The 17,890-nt window shown below is 35.7% G+C and overlaps 1 protein-coding gene and 2 pseudogenes across 1 annotated transcript; 2 read left to right on the top strand and 1 right to left on the bottom strand.

Annotated features, from left to right (window-relative positions):
- Positions 1–284: 284 nt before the first annotated feature.
- On the top strand, positions 285–3,345 carry LOC143535228 (uncharacterized; annotated as a pseudogene).
- Positions 3,346–8,512: 5,167 nt separating this feature from the next.
- LOC143535222 (F-box only protein 6 pseudogene) lies at positions 8,513–13,039 on the top strand (annotated as a pseudogene).
- A 567-nt stretch (positions 13,040–13,606) lies between these two features.
- On the bottom strand, positions 13,607–15,870 carry LOC143535198 (uncharacterized). The gene has a single exon (XM_077029520.1). The coding sequence runs from the start codon at positions 15,791–15,793 to the stop codon at positions 13,871–13,873; it is 1,923 nt and encodes a 640-aa protein (XP_076885635.1). The 5' UTR covers positions 15,794–15,870; the 3' UTR covers positions 13,607–13,870.
- Positions 15,871–17,890: the final 2,020 nt, after the last annotated feature.

Raw genomic sequence — 17,890 nt, 5'->3', positions numbered from 1 at the left:
AGTTTGACCCCTTCTTTGGGTTATCCTAACAGGTTTTTTCGTATGTTTCTTTGATTTTGCTTCTTCTTTGTTCTTTTATAATACATATTTTGTTTGCCGTCTCAGGAAAAAAACTATGAATAGAGCTTTGAGAAAAGTACTACAAATATTAAAAAATTAAGTTTCTTTCCAAGAAATCGGAGATTGAAGACTCGTTCACTTAATACATTACCGTACTACAATAACAATAACATGCATATTAAAGGCCAACAATTATTCTTGTCGTCTTAAGTTTCTTTCCAAAAATGAATCTAAAGCAACCAACCATTTCCTTATCATCGTCCTCCCATAACCGTTTCCTCTTTTATGCTCTTATTATAGTTGAAAATTTCACCTCCATCTCAGCTTCTTATGATCGCGGAAATGAGACTGATCATCATGCTTTGCTCATGATCAAGTCCATGATCACTCAAGGAGCTCTAACGTCATGGAACGATTCCCTTCACTTTTGTGATTGGACTGGTGTTACATGTGGAAAGTTGCATAGAAGAGTGACTTGTGTAGTATTGGACTCGCAAGGTTTGGAAGGCTCTTTATCTCCTCATGTAGGGAACCTTGGCTTCCTCCATGAGCTTATTCTCAATAACAACAGCTTTCAAGGAGTCATCCCTAATGAACTCGGTCGTCTTTCAAGGCTATGTTTTCTTTATCTATTCGAAAACAAATTCAGCGGGGTCATTCCGGCTAACATATCTGGTTGTTCTAACCTTGCAGCACTTGGTCTTTCGAATAATGATTTAATGGGAAGCATACCCAAGGATATTAGTCTCCTTTACAAACTTGTTTTCGCTAATATTATGAATAATCACTTAACCGGTGGAATACCACCTTCTTGGGAAATATCACAACAATGAAAATGTTTTCTGCTACCAATAATCCATTGGGTGGGAGCATTCCAAATACCTTAGGCCATTGGAAAACATTAGATACACTTGACTGCGGGGGTTGTAATCTATATGGAGACATCCCTCGTTCTCTTTTTAACCTTTCACTCATAACTCGTTTTAGGTTCGCGGAAAATCAACTAACGGGTAGTCTACCTCCAACCATAATGCTTCCTTATCTTGTCTACCTTCAGTTACGGGATAACCGACTAACAGGGCCTCTTCCACCATCGATTTCTAACTGTTCACGGTTAGAATATCTTGAAATGAGATACAACAATTTCAGTGGGAAGTTGGCAATCGACTTTGCAAATCTAGGAGATATTAATATTATAAAATTAGGTAATAACAACTTTGGAAGCAAAGAAGCTGATGAAATGAAGTTTATTGGTGGTTTGAAAAACTGCACCAAATTAAACGTGTTAAGTCTTCCTAGTTGCAAGTTTCAAGGAATGCTCCCCATATCAATAGGTAATCTTTCTAGTCAACTCCATTATATATACTTATATGAAAATGAGTTACATGGAAACATCCCTAGTTCGATCGGTAATCTTGGTGGTTTGACCAAGTTGTCATTGCAAATGAATCAATTCACAGTTAGCATCCCCTCAACCATTGTTAACCTTCAAAAGCTAGAGGGCGTTTTTTTATATGAAAACCAACTTTCAGGTCAGATTCCTGATGCCATCGGGAATTTATCATCATTGACCATGCTTGAATTGAATACAAACAAGTTAGAAGGGGTTATTCCATCAAGTTTGGGAAATTGCCATAATTTGTTAGAGTTATACCTTTATAGCAATAAATTTGATGGGAGTATTCCTACAAAACTTCTTCAACTTTCATCTTTATCCATAGAATTAGATCTTTCTAATAACAATCTGGTTAGTCCGTTGCCAACAGAAGTTGGTGACCTCAATATGTTGAGTGCACTAGATTTATCTGATAATAATTTATCAGGTAATATTCCTAGTAGCATTGGTGGTTGCGTTAGTCTTTCATTGTTGTATCTCGATGATAACTTATTTCAAGGTACGATACCACCATCATTAAGTTCCTTGAAAGGATTGGTGCAACTCGATATTTCTCAAAATAATTTATCAGGTCAAATTCCTCAATTCTTAGAAGGGTTTTCATCATTGGAATATTTGAATCTGTCATATAATGATTTTGAAGGTGAAGTGCCAACTTTAGGATTGTTTGCCAATGCAAGGGCATACTCTATTTTGGGTAATAGTAAACTTTGCGGTGGCATTGTTGAACTAGGATTACCCAAATGCAAGGAGAAAAAGAAACATAAAAAGAAGTTTCCTACATTTGTAGTAGTCATTTTGATTTCATCCACAGTTTTCACCATAGCATGTTTAGCCTATGTTTGGCTTAAGAAGAAAAATGAGGGTAAACCATCTCAGTCATCAATAAGAGATCGTTTCTTGAAAGTTTCATATGATCAACTTCTCAAGGCTACCAATGGCTTCTCTGAAGCCAATTTGATTGGTAAAGGTGGGTTCAGTTCCGTTTTTAAAGGAATCCTTGATGAATATGATAATAGGGTTGTTGCGGTTAAAGTTCTACATCTTCAAAATCGAGGTGCTCAAAGTAGCTTTATGAGGGAGTGTGAAGCATGGCGAAGCATTCACCATCGGAATCTGTTGAGGATTATAACTTCATGCTCAAGCATTGACTTTCAAGGAAATGATTTCAAAGCTTTGGTATACGAGTTCATGCCTAAAGGGAGTTTACAAGATTGGTTGCATTCAAGTGAAGGCACGTCCGCACCCAGCCTTCTCCAAAGAATAAATATTCTCATGGGTGTAGCCTTTGCACTTGATTATATTCACAATCGTTGAATACCAGCTGTTGTTCACGGTGACTTGAAACCTAGCAACATTCTACCCGATGATGATATGGTGGCTCATGTCGGAGATTTCGGTTTAACTTGGAACTTCATACCCAGAAAGCACAACTGGAATTCAAGGAACAATCGGTTATGCTGCTCCAGGTAAATTAAACTTTCATATGTACTTATAGAATTACCTTTATTTCTAAATCACTTGCATGTAAATTACAGAGTATGGTCTCGGAAATGAGATGTCAAGTAGAGGAGATGTCTACAGTTTTGGAATCTTATTACTAGAGATTATGATAGGGAAAAAGCCGACTGACGATATTTTTAAAGAGAGCCTTAGCCTTCATAAATTTGCTTCCATGGCCTTGCCAGACCATGTAATGGATGCCATTGACACTAGTATGCTAAATGTTTATGAAGAAAATGAAACTTTTATGCTAAACATGGAAGAAAGGAGTGTTTGGCTTTAATATTGAAGATTGGAATATCATGCACCTTTGATTCTCCATCAGAAATATAAAAAGGGTTATACAAGAATTGCAGCATATTTTGGATACACTTCAGAATATTTGAAGTAAAGATTTTACGATTCACAACATCTTGATTAAAGTAGGAGTAATGTGAATGTTCTTTCAGGTCGAACACCAAGCTTCTATGGGGAGTTTTCGTGTTAAATAAAGTATCATGTGAGATTGTGAGTCTTCTTTATTACTCTGCGGTGCATGTTTGTTAGTTTGTTTGATTTCTTGTTGAATAATGTATATGAGGTTAGTGTTGAAGAGCATTCTCAACACGTTCTCTATATTATTTAAGGTAATTTTTATATGTTTCACTACACTATCTTGATTAAAGTATGCCTAATGTGTACATTCTTTTAGGTCGAACACCAAGCTTCCATGGGAGTTGAAAAGAACTACATCTAAGATATGAGAGATGGTGTATTGCCATTAAAAAAAATAAAATAAAATGTGAGTCATATTTATTACTTTGCTCATGATGTTTGTTAGTATTTTTTGATTTCGTGTGTTGAATTATGTATATGAGTTTTGTGTTATAATCATGAAAAGAATATTATATTGTCTTCTTGTGAAGAATGATAGACCCATAAATTTTTTTAAATGGTCGATATCAAAATTTAATAGGGTCGATCCCCATGTAAGCAGTGGGTTTGCCAACGCTTGTGAACCAAGTGGTGTTAACACTAAGTCATGCATTCAGGATCAATGCACCAAGAAATACTATGTTACCCCGATTAAAACATATATTAAGTTGGGTCGTAGAAAATTTTCTCATGAGTTTGTAAAATTTTCAGGTTAGTTGTATCTTTAAATATATTTAAAAAAACAAAAAGAAAACATTGGATAATTAGCGGGTCAAATAATATATATTACGCCAATCCCTATTATAAACGCATAACAGAAATATAATACTTTATAAGTGCTATTTACGAATCTAAACCTTGGAAATACGATACTCTACAATTGTTCTTTAATCAAATAATCAAAAATCTTGTAATTAATCAAATAATCATGTGAAATTTAGATTTTCATTTTTTTAAGTTGCATGAACCATGGACGCTTTTCACATCCAAATCATGCTCATTTGTGGCATGTTCTTGAGCTCGTAAATGAATCATGGACCCCCAAAGTTTCTTAGTTTCAAAAGTTTATATGGGATGGGCTGTATAAAAATTAACCTTTTGTGGGTAAACCGATTGACCCATATTCATGCACCAGCCTAATGATAATTTCAGAAGGATTAGAAAGTGTCACGTGTCGCATATTAAAGGTGAAAAACACCGGACTTGTAAGCAATACCCGGAACTTTTTTTTATACCCGGGTACATTTATACCCGAAATTGGAACTGGCCCTACCCGCAGGATATAGGTTGGGCATGCAATTTGATCTCAATATCTAGGACTGAAACCGTACCTGATTTATACTCATTTAATACCTAAATCCGGTGATACCCTATGCCCGACACCGATTTTTTTAATACCTTGTACAATATACAAAATTAAAAAGCAAAGTCTTCTAAAGGTAAAGTGTCTCCTTAAATCATACCCAAATTTCTAAGAGCAATGATGCAACTTAATTATTTTATCCACTTTAAAAAAAAAGAGTTTTTTTTATGTTTTAAAACAGAACAAAAGCTTTATTTTCTATATAAAAAAATAATTTACCTGCAAGCATTCGATAAATTAACAATTAAAAAGTTACATAAAATGGTTTATATATTGTGCAAAAGTACAAGAAGGCAAAATGGGAAACTCAAATGGAAAGCAATAATGCATTGCATAGCCAAAGATGAAAGGTAAGTTGAGAAAGATTCAAAAAGTAATTCACTTTATGCATTTTTTTCAAATGAATCTTCTCAAAAGAATGTATATAACATAATAACAAAAGTCTTGTTGCATATCTTTTGTAAATTATATAATATAGTATGTTTTAAAAAAGAATTATATTATAACAATAATTGCGTTAATTATTTTCAGTTCACAGGTTGCAAGTCGAATTGTTTAATCTAGACACGACCCAACATCAATCCTAACATGCTCGCTTAAAATCATCTTACCCGAACAGTATTCGTATAACCCATTTATCTAAGTATGTGTAACGGTTTGGCGGGGTTTGGCGGGCAAAGTTTTAGTGTGTAGATTTTCTATAGTTTACATTATATACTTTTTGAATATTTTTTTGTGTTTTGAATAAATAAAAGAAAGTTGATATTCATGATATTGGCTAAAAGTACAAAAGTTTGACTACACACGTAAAAGAGAGATTGTGTTGTACATTCAATTGCATTTTAGCACAATATAATGATGGTCATAATGATTCATGATTACCATTTTACCACCTCTAATCATTATTACCTCAAATCCCAACTCCTTTTTAATGTCACAGCCAACACCCACCAACTTTTTTTAACAGTCAGCGAATCATTCAAATAGACTACTGGCTAAATTCATTGTATCGGATATACTTGTCTTTCGATCTAGAAAAAACCCTCACCTAAGGCTAATGCCCGTGAACACTCTACTAAAGGCACGACAGTACGGTGAGATAAAACTCATTCAATTCAAGGATCCAACTAGTGAAAGCCACCTACTCGCCTAGTCTCTCATCATCACCCTGGTGCCTCTGAAACTAAATGTTATAGCAGTAATCGAACCTGGGTTACATGGAACACCAAGTCTCTTCTTTACCCACTCCACCCACCAACACTCACCAATTAATATTTAGACATGTATGGTTTATTTTTAGAATTACCATATTATACGGCTCTACTTATCTTTTTTATTAAAAGACATTTGTTGTAGTGGCAACGATGTCACTCTCAATACGTCATAACACTTGTCATCCTCATTACACAAATTTGAATCTCCTCTACAGTGGTGTTGCCCATATTTCAGAACACACACATGACTACATGAGAGAGGAATATGAATCGAACCTAAAACCCCGAGAAGAAAATCCTAAGGAAAATCATCTGCTCACCCTACCAAAATGGTGATGCCATATGGCTCTACTTAAGTGCTTATGAATTGCAAATATTAAATATGAAAAGGAAATTAGTGACACTCTAATTATAGATAAAGTTACCAAACGTTCAGGTTTTTTTCAAACTGTAAACTTTTATAGACAACCGGCAAGAGCCGTAAAACAAGATCCCTCCATAAACTGAAGGAGAGCAACGACGAACGCACTATGTAAAAATGAACTTACTATTTTTGTAAATCTATCGACTTACTTTTGGATCTATGTTTATACCAAAGGTAGTGATTGAAGTGGTTTCCACAATATTTTAATTTATTATGATAAAACAAACATGTTTGAAAATAAAATTGTCTTGCATACTAGAGTAGAGATATTAAGTTTTCTTGTATAGATTCATTGCTCTTGTTTTTTATTTTTTATTCATTCAAATGGATGATGGTGGGTTGGGTGTTGATGGAATGTGGAGTGGAAGACAATCAAGTTAGGTTATTGGTTATAATTATAACTTTTTTAAGTTGATTTTATTTCAAGAGACTTTATGATGCGCCATAGTCCGCTATACTATGTTTCCAAATATCGTTATATCTTTCAAACACTGCGTAAATGCGTTATACTATTGTCGCAACTCTTTATATTGAGAATAGGGGTGTTCATCGAATCGGATAACGAATTTTCAAATTAAATCGAATCAAATAATTAGAATAATGATTTTTTTTACCAGTATTCGTAATCGATTCGTATTCTATTAAAAGTTTAACTATTCGATTCGTATTATATGCCCAATTCGAAATTCGATTCGAATTCGAATAAGTTCAATTTGAATCCGAATAAATTCGATCTGATACAAGTTTATATATGCCAAAAACTTTGAAAACCATAATTATAACTGCAAAACAAACATATAAATTTAAAGTAGCTATAATACCATAATAAGTTCAAAATTAAAGTATTAATAGTCTAAAATTCAAAATGAAACTCGAATAGAATTCGAATAAGTTCGATTTGAATCCGAATAAATTCGATCTGATTCAAGCTTATCTATGCCAAAAACTTTGAAAACCACAATCATAACTGCAAAACAAACATATAAATTTAAAGTAGCTACAATATCACATGATAATAAGTTCAAAACTAAATACAAATAGTCTAAAATTCAAAATGAGAAGTCAATAACACCCATAGTAGTATGGGCTAAGAAACAATAATATGGCCCACTGGGTTAGTTAATTTGTAGTGGGCATTATTTATGGATTTGACATAAATTAAAAAATAAAATAATTATATATATATATATAATTTGAATTCGAATTTCGAATCAAATCAAATAATAAAACATAAATTCGTATTCGATTTATATACTCGAATACGAATCAAATTCGAATTGAAATATGAACACCCCTAACAGGGAAGGCCTCACCCAATTTTCACTCTAGTGAAAGAAGGTTATATAACATGTTACATAATTAGTTTTCATATAACTTTATATAATTATTGTTCTTAACCAGTTTGACACAGAATAAAACATGTTTGTATTAACAAGAAAATACACTTTTATATATTGGTTACTATTCTTTTGAGAAATCTATATAAAACTTTTGTATATATTTTCACAATTTTGTGGCAAAGAAAAACAAACGTGTATTCATTTGGTTAAACTACCACCCTGATATTAAAATAAAATATATATAATGATGAAATTGCACCAAACTGTTCTTGGCTTAAGTGGCAACGAAGAATACCTTTGAAGTAACTATTGATAGTTTATATTCGACACCTTTTATTATTTTTACACAAATTTAACGTACTATTTATTTCAGTAAGTTTTAGTTTTAATAAGAAAAATTTTTAAAATGTTTATCATGCCTAATGAGCCTAGTTTTACCCAACCTGTCTAAACATTTTTTTTTTCGGTTATCACTGATAAAAAAAATAATATGATGCAATTAGAAAAGTTAGTTTGTTGAATTAAGTGGTTTTAAAGCCGAACTGATTTGACACGTTAATATTCGAATATTATCAGGGCTTAAGCATGGAACTTCCTAACCACGGGTCACGTCACTTCTTGTGAGTCCCTTGCAAGACCATGGCCGTCCACCACTATCGCTCCTACATTTTTTTTTTATTTTGATGTTTACCTCTTCGTTAGTCGGCCTACCATTTTTAAAACCTCACCCAGATGGTTTTTACCGTTGAATTGTTAAAGTCGTCAATGCAAATGCAGTTTTCAAAAATTTTATTAAATATGCCGGCTCCTGGGATTGATGATCTATTGACAAAGACAATAGCTCTTAAACATCTAAAGAACATGGGTTCAAGTTTCGAAAAGTAAGAAATTCACCATTCAAAAAGAGATTTATTAAACTACAAACGTGCACAAGTTATGAATCATTTGTCATAATAACAAAAGTTAAATTTCGGTTTATTCTTATAAATTTGTTGGGCTTTCACTTTCTTTAACAACAAAAATTCAATGATTCATAATGTGGTCAATAAGTCATGGGTCTCTCTCACTATTTGGTCATAGTTGTGGGTCACCCTTGTTCATTGTTTTTTGGATCAAGCTACTACATGATTAAAGTTAAATTGCTCAAATCACCTTTTATACTTGAAAGTTAAATTTTAATGCATCAATAATCATTGTACATGTTGCATATAGATAAGTTATACTCCTTGGCCTGTATTTGTTTATATCCGTGTACAAACTAAACTATTAGAAGAGTTCACTTCATACTTAAAAGTTAAAATGTAATTTGTTAATAACGGTGAGAATGCATCTTTAATCGAGTTGATTTTGAGCGAGGCTATTTGGTAACGAGTTTCGAGCTATTTGAAATGCCCCAACTCAAAAGTGATTATTGCTTGAAATTTCTATTCTACCTTCTAATTCTTTTGTGAGGAGACATTGTATGATATTATAAATCAAATACCAAAATTTTTAATAACATATAAATCTATGCACAATAAGCTTGATTAACATTTGAAGCTAAGAGCAAACTACGCTGCTGAATGTGTAACATAATTAAACTAAGATTAAAATAAGCCTAACATCATACAGACAAGATTTGACAAGTTACCCTAAAATAGACTAAAACGAGCAATATCTCGAATATGGCACCATTCTTCACATCAAAGCATATGAGCATTGAGAATATCTCGAATATTAGGTCCCCAAATCATTGTGATAATGAAAATAGAAATCAGGTCATACCACACCAAATCAATTATCAATACGAAAGTATCATGGTTGGGTATTTGGGTTAACCTACATGGAGTTGTACACTTGGGTTGTACTATTCGGGGTCTGATATGTGTAAAAGTAGGTTAAAAAGAATAAGAATGAAGTATAATATAAAGCATTAAAATATATACTTAATAGAACCAAGCCAAGCCAAGCCAGGGTCTGCTCAAACTCAACTGCTTAGAAGTGAAGTCGAGCCCATCGACGTGTTTGTACCTAAGCCAATTTCAAGCAGTTATTTCCAAACCTAGTTCAAACGAGTTTTGAGTTTTGAGCTACCTCAACAACCATAGTGGTGGTCAGAGGTTGCGTAAAAGGTGAATATCAATAGTAGTGCACAGTTTTGAAATATGTTTCACATTCACGATGTTTACACTTGTTACATGTGACACCTCTTAACTTTATTTTAGTTACATAACTAACCCCGCTGCTTTCATTTACAATTACAACATTAACCCCATAACTATTTAGCATGGTAATTGATAAGCCATTAAGTTCCATCAATTACACAATTAACCTCATAACCCTCACTTTCTTATAAGTTATCAACCTAGTTCCGGTGGGTTAAAACCAGTGTTTTGAAACCCTGCCCGGCTGGTCGGACCGGTCCAACCGGGACCCGGTCCCTATACCGGGGCAGGTCAGTGTATTTGGGACGTTTCTAAAAACCCGGCCGGGTTTTGCGGATGGCGGTCGACCCAGTTGACCCGGCGGGTGAACCGGTAAAACCCATTTTTTATTAAATCCAAAATGAGATGTGTATGCCGGGATTCGAACTTGAATCATTTCAGAGATAAAAACTTTAATAATTACCCTCATGAGCTAACCAACCAAGCTTCATTGATATCTCTATTGATCAAACATAAATCATATATAATTAAAAAGCAATGTATAAAACATAAATAAACATTAAAGTTTGTTATTATTATTATTTTTTTATATGTATATGAATTTTATATATATGTGGGTGTAAATTTATATTTAAATAATTTATGATGTCATCCGGTCAAACACCGGTCCGCCCTTCTAGATTGGTCCGATCTTTGACCCGGTAAAGCGTACGAGTTGACATCCGGCCGGGTTTGAAATTAAAGTAAAAACAACTTGTATTTAATATTTAGTATTTACCAGAAAAAACACCAAAGGAACAAGGGACAAATGTATCGTATTGGTCACCATCATTGCCGACGTGGAAAATAAAATTAAAAAAGGAAAACAGTAAGAAACAAACTAATATTATGATGAAGATGAAGATGAAGAAGAAGATATCTAATAATAATGGTAACTACTGCTATTTGTGGCTGGCGTATTAAATGTTAAAGCATCTCATCGACCAATTTCACTTTCAAAACCTCTCCGCCGCCGACGATACTCCAACAACCGCCGGAAGTTTGGAATTACAGGTAATTAATTACTATTTTGCCCCTTTCTGCTGCTTAGATCGATTGATTTGTGTACTTTACCTATTTGCATGATTTGTGATGTAATATTACGGTTTAAATTTGTGTATTGAATTGTTCGATTGAAAGCTTATAAGATCGGAATTTGTTCAAATCAGGTTTAATTTGGCTCGTTTTGACTTACTAGAGCTTGAGGTCCACTCGTGAATCATTTTTTCAAGTTCCGTTCGGCTCGGTTGTTATTTATTAATTAGTTTATATACATTTTTCATTAACTATATATTTTGAGGAAAAGTTTAAGAGCTCGGCTTGTTTTTACTACGAGAGCTCGAGCTCAGTTCGTTTGTTATTTATTAATTAGTTTATTTACATTTCTTAATAATAATTTTTGTATGTTTTGAAAAATACTTTAAAGTTTAAAACCTCGGCTCGAGCGCACGTGTAGTACCTAAAACTAGCCAAAGCTTAGCTCAAGCTTGGCTGTGCAGTGTGAATTTAATAAATAGAAGTTCTAAAGAGTTACAACTTAAGAATACACTAGGCTTGACGAGCCTAAAGAATCGACCTCGGGCTCAATAACTAAACGAGCTTTATTTGAGGCTTGGCTCGTTTCAAGCTTCTCGACCTGATATCGAGTAGCTCGTGAGGCTTGGCTTGTTCACACCCCTACTTGATGTATTCAACTCTTCATGTGAAATTAGTGAATCTGTGAATGTGATCACTGTACATCAAACATCTAGATTTTAGATTTGTAGTTATTGGCAACTATCTTATTTGTATAATATAATTATTCAACCTGATTATATGATATCTTAATTATTCAATATTCATCATAAACTTTATTTTCTTTGTAGATGGTGTGAGAACCTTGAAGATAATCCATCAGAAGATGATTACTGCAATCTTGTAATGACAGAAAAGTTTAAGATGTTAGAGCCTGTGATTGGCCCACCATCCAAACGGGCCCGAAAAGACCGAACCCAAGACTATGTTCCAACTGAGCCTATGGAACCAGAAATCTGGAAAGAATTCCCGGAAGACTTGTATGAAACTCTAATTGCCTGACTCCCGGTTGCAACCTTTTTTCGGTTCAGATCCGTTTGCCAGAAATGGAACTCGCTGTTGACTTCCAACAGCTTCTCAGTTCAATGCAGTCAACTCACTCGACCCCAACCGTGGTTCTACGCTGGAACACTTGAAAATATTACCAGGGGAGCCTTGTACGACCCGGTTTTAAAAAAATGGCACCACCCGACCGCACCCCTGGTCCCCACAAAAACGTTAGTTTTACCTGTGGCATCTGCAGGCTGGCTCGTGTGTTTAATAGACGTTAATCATAAAAGCTTTTACGTGTGTAACCCGTTGACCCGGTCTTACCGTGAGCTACAGGCTAGATCTGGTCCGGTCAGTGTCTGGTCAAGAGTGGCTGTCGGGATGACTGTGGAGAAATTAAGTGGGTCCTACCGGATTATGTCGGTCTGGTCGAGCGGTTGGTATGAAATTTATGATTCTAGACACGAAATGTGGACGCGCCCGGGTGGCGTGCCCGCGTGTGTTAACGTGCCACTTTCGTCAAACTACAGGTCACAGGCCTTGACTGTATCCGGGTGTATGTATTTCCTAAGGTCGGATCCGGATGGGATAGTGTCATATGACATGGAAACGGGGATTTGGAAACAGTTTCAGGTTCCAACCCCTGTCCACTTACGGGAGCGCACGCTGGCAGAGTGTGACGGCAGGATAATGCTAGCAGGGTTGCTGACGAAGAACGCCGCCACGTGCGTTTGCATATGGGAGCTTCAGAAGATGACTCTGTTGTGGAAGGAGGTTGACAGAATGCCAAATGTATGGTGCTTAGAGTTTTATGGAAAGCCCATTAAGATGTCTTGTTTGGGTAACAAAGCATTGCTTATGTTATCGCTTCAGTCTAAAATGATGAACCGGTTCGTCGGCTATGACATGGCTAGGAAAGAGTGGTTTAAGGTTCCTAATTGTGTGTTTCCACATAGTCGGAAACGACAATGGGTCACTTGTGGGACCGCATTTCATCCTTGTCTGACCGCAAAGGCTTAAGTCTTTTGTTTCACGCGTAGGATAGTTTAGTAGGGTGGTTGAAGATTATAGGTTTAAACCTTTTTCTGCAATAGCCCGACCCGGCCCGCTTGGGTAGCGTTAACCGTGTTTCATTATTTTTGTCGTTTTTGTAATAAGACCCTTATGCGTAAATGTGTAATGCTAATATTGTTTTATTCCTCTAGCCTAAGATGTCTTTCAAACATAAACCTATAGTAGAATCTAAATAAGTTAATAGTCCAAACAGCAGCGTTCTAACCCGACCAGACCTATTAAAAAGTCCAAACAGTTTTCAGACTGGCTTGACCCATCCTACCAACCCATCAGTCTCAGTCTCGGTCTCAGGCCAGTTCGAGTTTGATCCATCTCACCCCTGGTAATAACAGTTATATAAAAACAGATTTCTAAATAATAAAGAACATCAGAACACAAAACCATGAAAACAACCCGCTGCATACAAACCACGGGTGGGCATACACACGAAGAATGAGGGGCAGCCGCCCTCCATAAAAAGATTTGTGATATTTTTACCAAAATTCCTATGGCCCCCATGAAAGAAATTCTAGATGTTAGAAACAACTAAATTTCATTAAATCAAATTAAGCTAAAATACGAATAACATCCATTCATCCTGTATTCATTGCTGACATTTTGACCCCGAATCACAAAGTCAAAATTAAACAATGTAATCAGAACATATATCCAGTAATAATTAAAGAAAATCAGCAGTTACGGCGGACAAACTATTATGCACAGTGTCCAACTGCTTAATGCGCACTCGCCTCTTCCATCTCAACACCACCACTTTCTTCATCTATCTATCCCTGCTAAAACTGCTGACTCATCATCACCCCCGCTGATATCATCATCTATCTCTGCAAATCTCACCTCACAACTCTTCAACATTCACTACTTCCTTAACTTCTGCTAAAACCGCTGACTCATCATCCCCGCCGCCGCTGACATCATCAATTTCGATATCCTCTTGTTCTAGCAAATCTGCTATAACTTGAAGAAACTCACCAGGGGTAGCTGCAGGATCGAGCTCACGACAACCTTTGACAGCATTGACTGATTCTTGACCGGTCAAGAAGTGAGAAGGAATTTGATGAGAAAACCGAAATATTTCACTTTCCGGAATTACCCTCACTTCGTTAACATTTATCTGCCTGTGAAAAACTGTTTTAAATCCTGCAACTTTCACAAGTTGAGTAACCATAAAACCCGATTCTTCATCGTACTCGTCAACTTCGACAATTTCATATATATGTTTTACTTCGTTCGGTGTTTCGTCATTCCATTCAGGTGACCAATTTCTGTATAAAGCCCAGACTTCGCCTTTCCGAGGGTAAATTTGTAAAAACCTGTTTTCCGTTTTAGTAAATTTGACCTTATGTGAGAAATAATTAGTAGCCATAACCGTCTCGTGTTTGCCCGTTTTGAACTCACCGAAACCTAATGGTTTTGAAAACCCGAATATTGAATCCAACTCATTATTAGTTTGGAAGTTAAGCCAGCGTACCTTTATCTTAAAGGGGTCAACCGAGCTGACCTTTTCAATTATCGCGTAATGCCTTGGCATACCGTCATCATCATACGCAGCCCATACTTCACCTTCTTTAAAACACGTTTCGCATCTTTCCCGATCAAAATTATGAAAATCGGGATCCAAGACATCGAGTACAAGTGGCTCGATTGGATCCTTTGTTGACTTTCCGTTTACCAAGTCAACACATGTTTCTTCTTCTTTTTGTTCACTAGTGTTGACCACGGTTTCACCAGTTTCTGACTTCCATTCTTGCAATTTTTTCTTGATTTCATTCCTCGCCTTTTTAACTAACCGCGATTGAACATCGACATCAGATACGCCTTTACCGGCATCAATTTCCTCTCGATTTTTCTTCAGCCCAGATGACGAATATTTAGCGTGTTTCGAAATCTTTTTCCTTTTTAACGCTTCCTCTCGTTTAATAGCCGCTTGACCTTCTTCTCTCTCTCTTTTGACTTTCTCATACGCGAGTTGGACCATGGTTGCAGCTTGAGAAGACGAAGCAGGAGTACCCGTTTTCGAAAACGGGGCCCACTGAAAGCTTTGACTCGTTGACCTATGCTTCCCAGCCATGTTTTTGACTTTTTGACTTTTGAAACCTTTAGTAGAAACTTTCGTAAACGGTGGCACAGTTTCCATTGCTAAAAACGGTTCATGGCAATTAGGGCACAAAAGGTTTTGATGTAGATACATTCTTAAATACTCATATTGCATTTTACACCTGTGACAAACCGTCCAGAACGTCTTCTGAGTCTTTTGTTTCTGATCTTTCGGGGTGCTACTAGTAGCTTTTGCTCCAGCAGTTGTACCTCTTGTGAAATTGTAAAACCCGTTCTGTCCAGCTGACGGTGGTGCCGCCATATCGGTGTTTTTCCGCCTCTGATCATACGCGGTTCGTTTGGTTCTATCAGAAAGCAAACTCCATGCTTCTGAAATATATTTAAATGCCCCATCTGCCCCTACAGATTTATTCTTATCTGGATGAAGAAATAAAGCTAGTTTTCTGTAATGTTTCCTCACAGTATCATCATCAGCCGATGGGCTTACGCCAAGTATCCCATAAAAATCTGACTCGTTATTTGTTTTATTTTCTGCAGCGATATAAATATCCAAAGTTGATATCATTTGAGAAATACCATCAACATCAGGGTACAGATTTTGGGCTTTCAATGCGAATTTTTTTGCCCCTGTAATGTCTTTATTCGAAAACTTAATCTCAGCAATTTCTTTCGCCCGTTTAGCTTCGTCTCTGTTGCACTCCATCTTTTACTTAATTTTTTGCCACTTGGATAAAAAAACTAGTTATGCTCCGTCAGCGCAAAGATTATATACTTAATTGAATTGGTTGTTTTTGTGCTTCTTCATTCAACCTTCAAAGCAACACAATTGCGTCAAATTAGAATCTGTATTTATTCAAAGATTATGGTATATATTTAGAGGTGAGTTCAATGGTATATATTTTCTGCAGCGATATAAATATCCAAAGTTGATATCATTTGAGAAAAAACCAGGGAACCATGTGTTTTATATGTAAAATATTCATAATAAAAACACTTTTACATGTAAAAAAAACCCATTTTTACATAATTTTAAACCGAACATTTGCATATAATATAAACAAATGTAAAAGCCCTTTTTATAAAAAAAAATAAAAATAAAATAAAAAGTTAATAAAACAGTTAAAAGAGAGGTAAAATTTTCTTTTACAAAAATGCGTTTTTTTATTATATCGCCTTCTGCATGTACTTATATGCAAAAACTCTGAAACTTAATTCTGATAGTTCACTGGTTCACAGGGCTAAAGGATAATGGTCATTGCAATAATAAAGATAAAATGCAGATAATAAAAATAAAATGCAAAATCAAGGATCATTATTTGTTATCGCATGTAATAGCTACTTCTATAGTGCACGTTAAATGTGCCATAGCCATAATGAAGTTAGAAAAGAGAAAGAACATTTACAGTTTATTATCTGTATTCTGTAACCTAACCATAGTTATTAAAAGCCCTCTCTTCCTGCACCTAGGTCCATTTTCCAGGCAAGGCTCAATAAATGCGCTTCTAGTTCCTAAGCGAGCGCTTCAGCATTGTCTAGTTCATCTAGGCAGAGAAGGAAAAAAGATCAATGATCAATCTTCAATTGCAATTATATTAATCCAAAATTCGAAAAACTAAGAAATGTGCTTGAACAATTAAACCGATTCCAACAAACACCGAAGCCTGGAATTAGGTATTGCATCAAGGTCATGCTATTGTAGAAGAGAATCGCAAAAGGGTGTCATCTGATTCTTTGCTAGACAAGCGAATTATTAAAGCCGAAGATTGGGGTTGTGTAGAACCAAGAAGGCGACAGAAACATGAGAAGATAAAAGCCGAACAAAAGAAACGCGGGAAGTGCGATTGAAACTTAGATCTAGTAGAGGTCAAAGAAATGAGGAAGTTTTTGTTATTCAAGTTTTGGAATTACATCCGAATCTTGACTATTTTAAAAACTTGTGGTACTAATTAGATGATACCAAATGCTATATAATAGCTTTTGTTTATTTTTTTAAAGAATAATATTATTTTTCTTACTTGTAATATAGTTTTAATTTTTATTTAAGTGCGCTTTTTTATTCAGGCCCTCGCTTATTTTACCCTTTGCGCCTAGGTCCCAGGCGAGAGGCCTATGCGCCATAAGTGGCCCAACACATTTTGATGCAGGAGCATTTATATTTAATTAGAATCTTTTATTTTGTTAGTTTATCTTTTATTATTTTGTTTTTATCTCGTTTTCGTTTAGTATAATTAGGGTGCTAGGGTTTGTTGTTTAGGGAGTTTTCGATTAAGAACAATGTTCTTGGAACCTATGGTTCGGTTTATCATCTTTGATTATCATTAGTCTCTTGAGCCATTGATCGCTTCCGAAACGGCATCAGTTGGTAATACCAACTGAGCTTTTGGTTCTCAAAAGGCTCTACGTGAGGATAAATACTTTCTTGCTCTTAGATTCGCCGCCAGAGGCAACGACAGAAGTATGTTTGATTCGCGTGCCCCCGATAGAGATTGGTACTCTACTAGCAGAGTCGCCACGAGAGGCAGCAATGGAATCCATCCCAACCCGCGGGATCTTGAAGAGATCAAACGACACCGACAACGAGTTCGCGATCTTGAAGAGATCAAACGACTCCGACTACAAGTCCGGGATCTTGAAGAGATCAAATAGCTCTGAACACGAGTCCGCGATCTTGAGTTACAACGGGAGATGTGCAAAACGGAAACCGAGTCGAGCACCATCGTCGGGGACGAAGGTGGCGACGGAGAGGAGCATCCATTTTACTATCACCCACCTCGGTTTGACGAACCGATCTATCATGAGT

The sequence above is a fragment of the Bidens hawaiensis genome, unplaced genomic scaffold (genome assembly GCF_021521415.1).
Source record: "Bidens hawaiensis isolate Kalapana, Puna unplaced genomic scaffold, B.hawaiensis_p1.1 tig00010432_1, whole genome shotgun sequence".
Classification (NCBI taxonomy): Eukaryota; Viridiplantae; Streptophyta; class Magnoliopsida; order Asterales; family Asteraceae; genus Bidens; species Bidens hawaiensis.
Note: the sequence above shows the minus strand (reverse complement) of the source record. Positions and strands in the feature narration are given on the sequence as shown.

Excerpts from the sequence above, each read along its gene's own strand:
- LOC143535198 (XM_077029520.1), bottom strand. The coding sequence starts at position 15,793 with ATGGAGTGCAACAGAGACGAAGCTAAACGGGCGAAAGAAATTGCTGAG.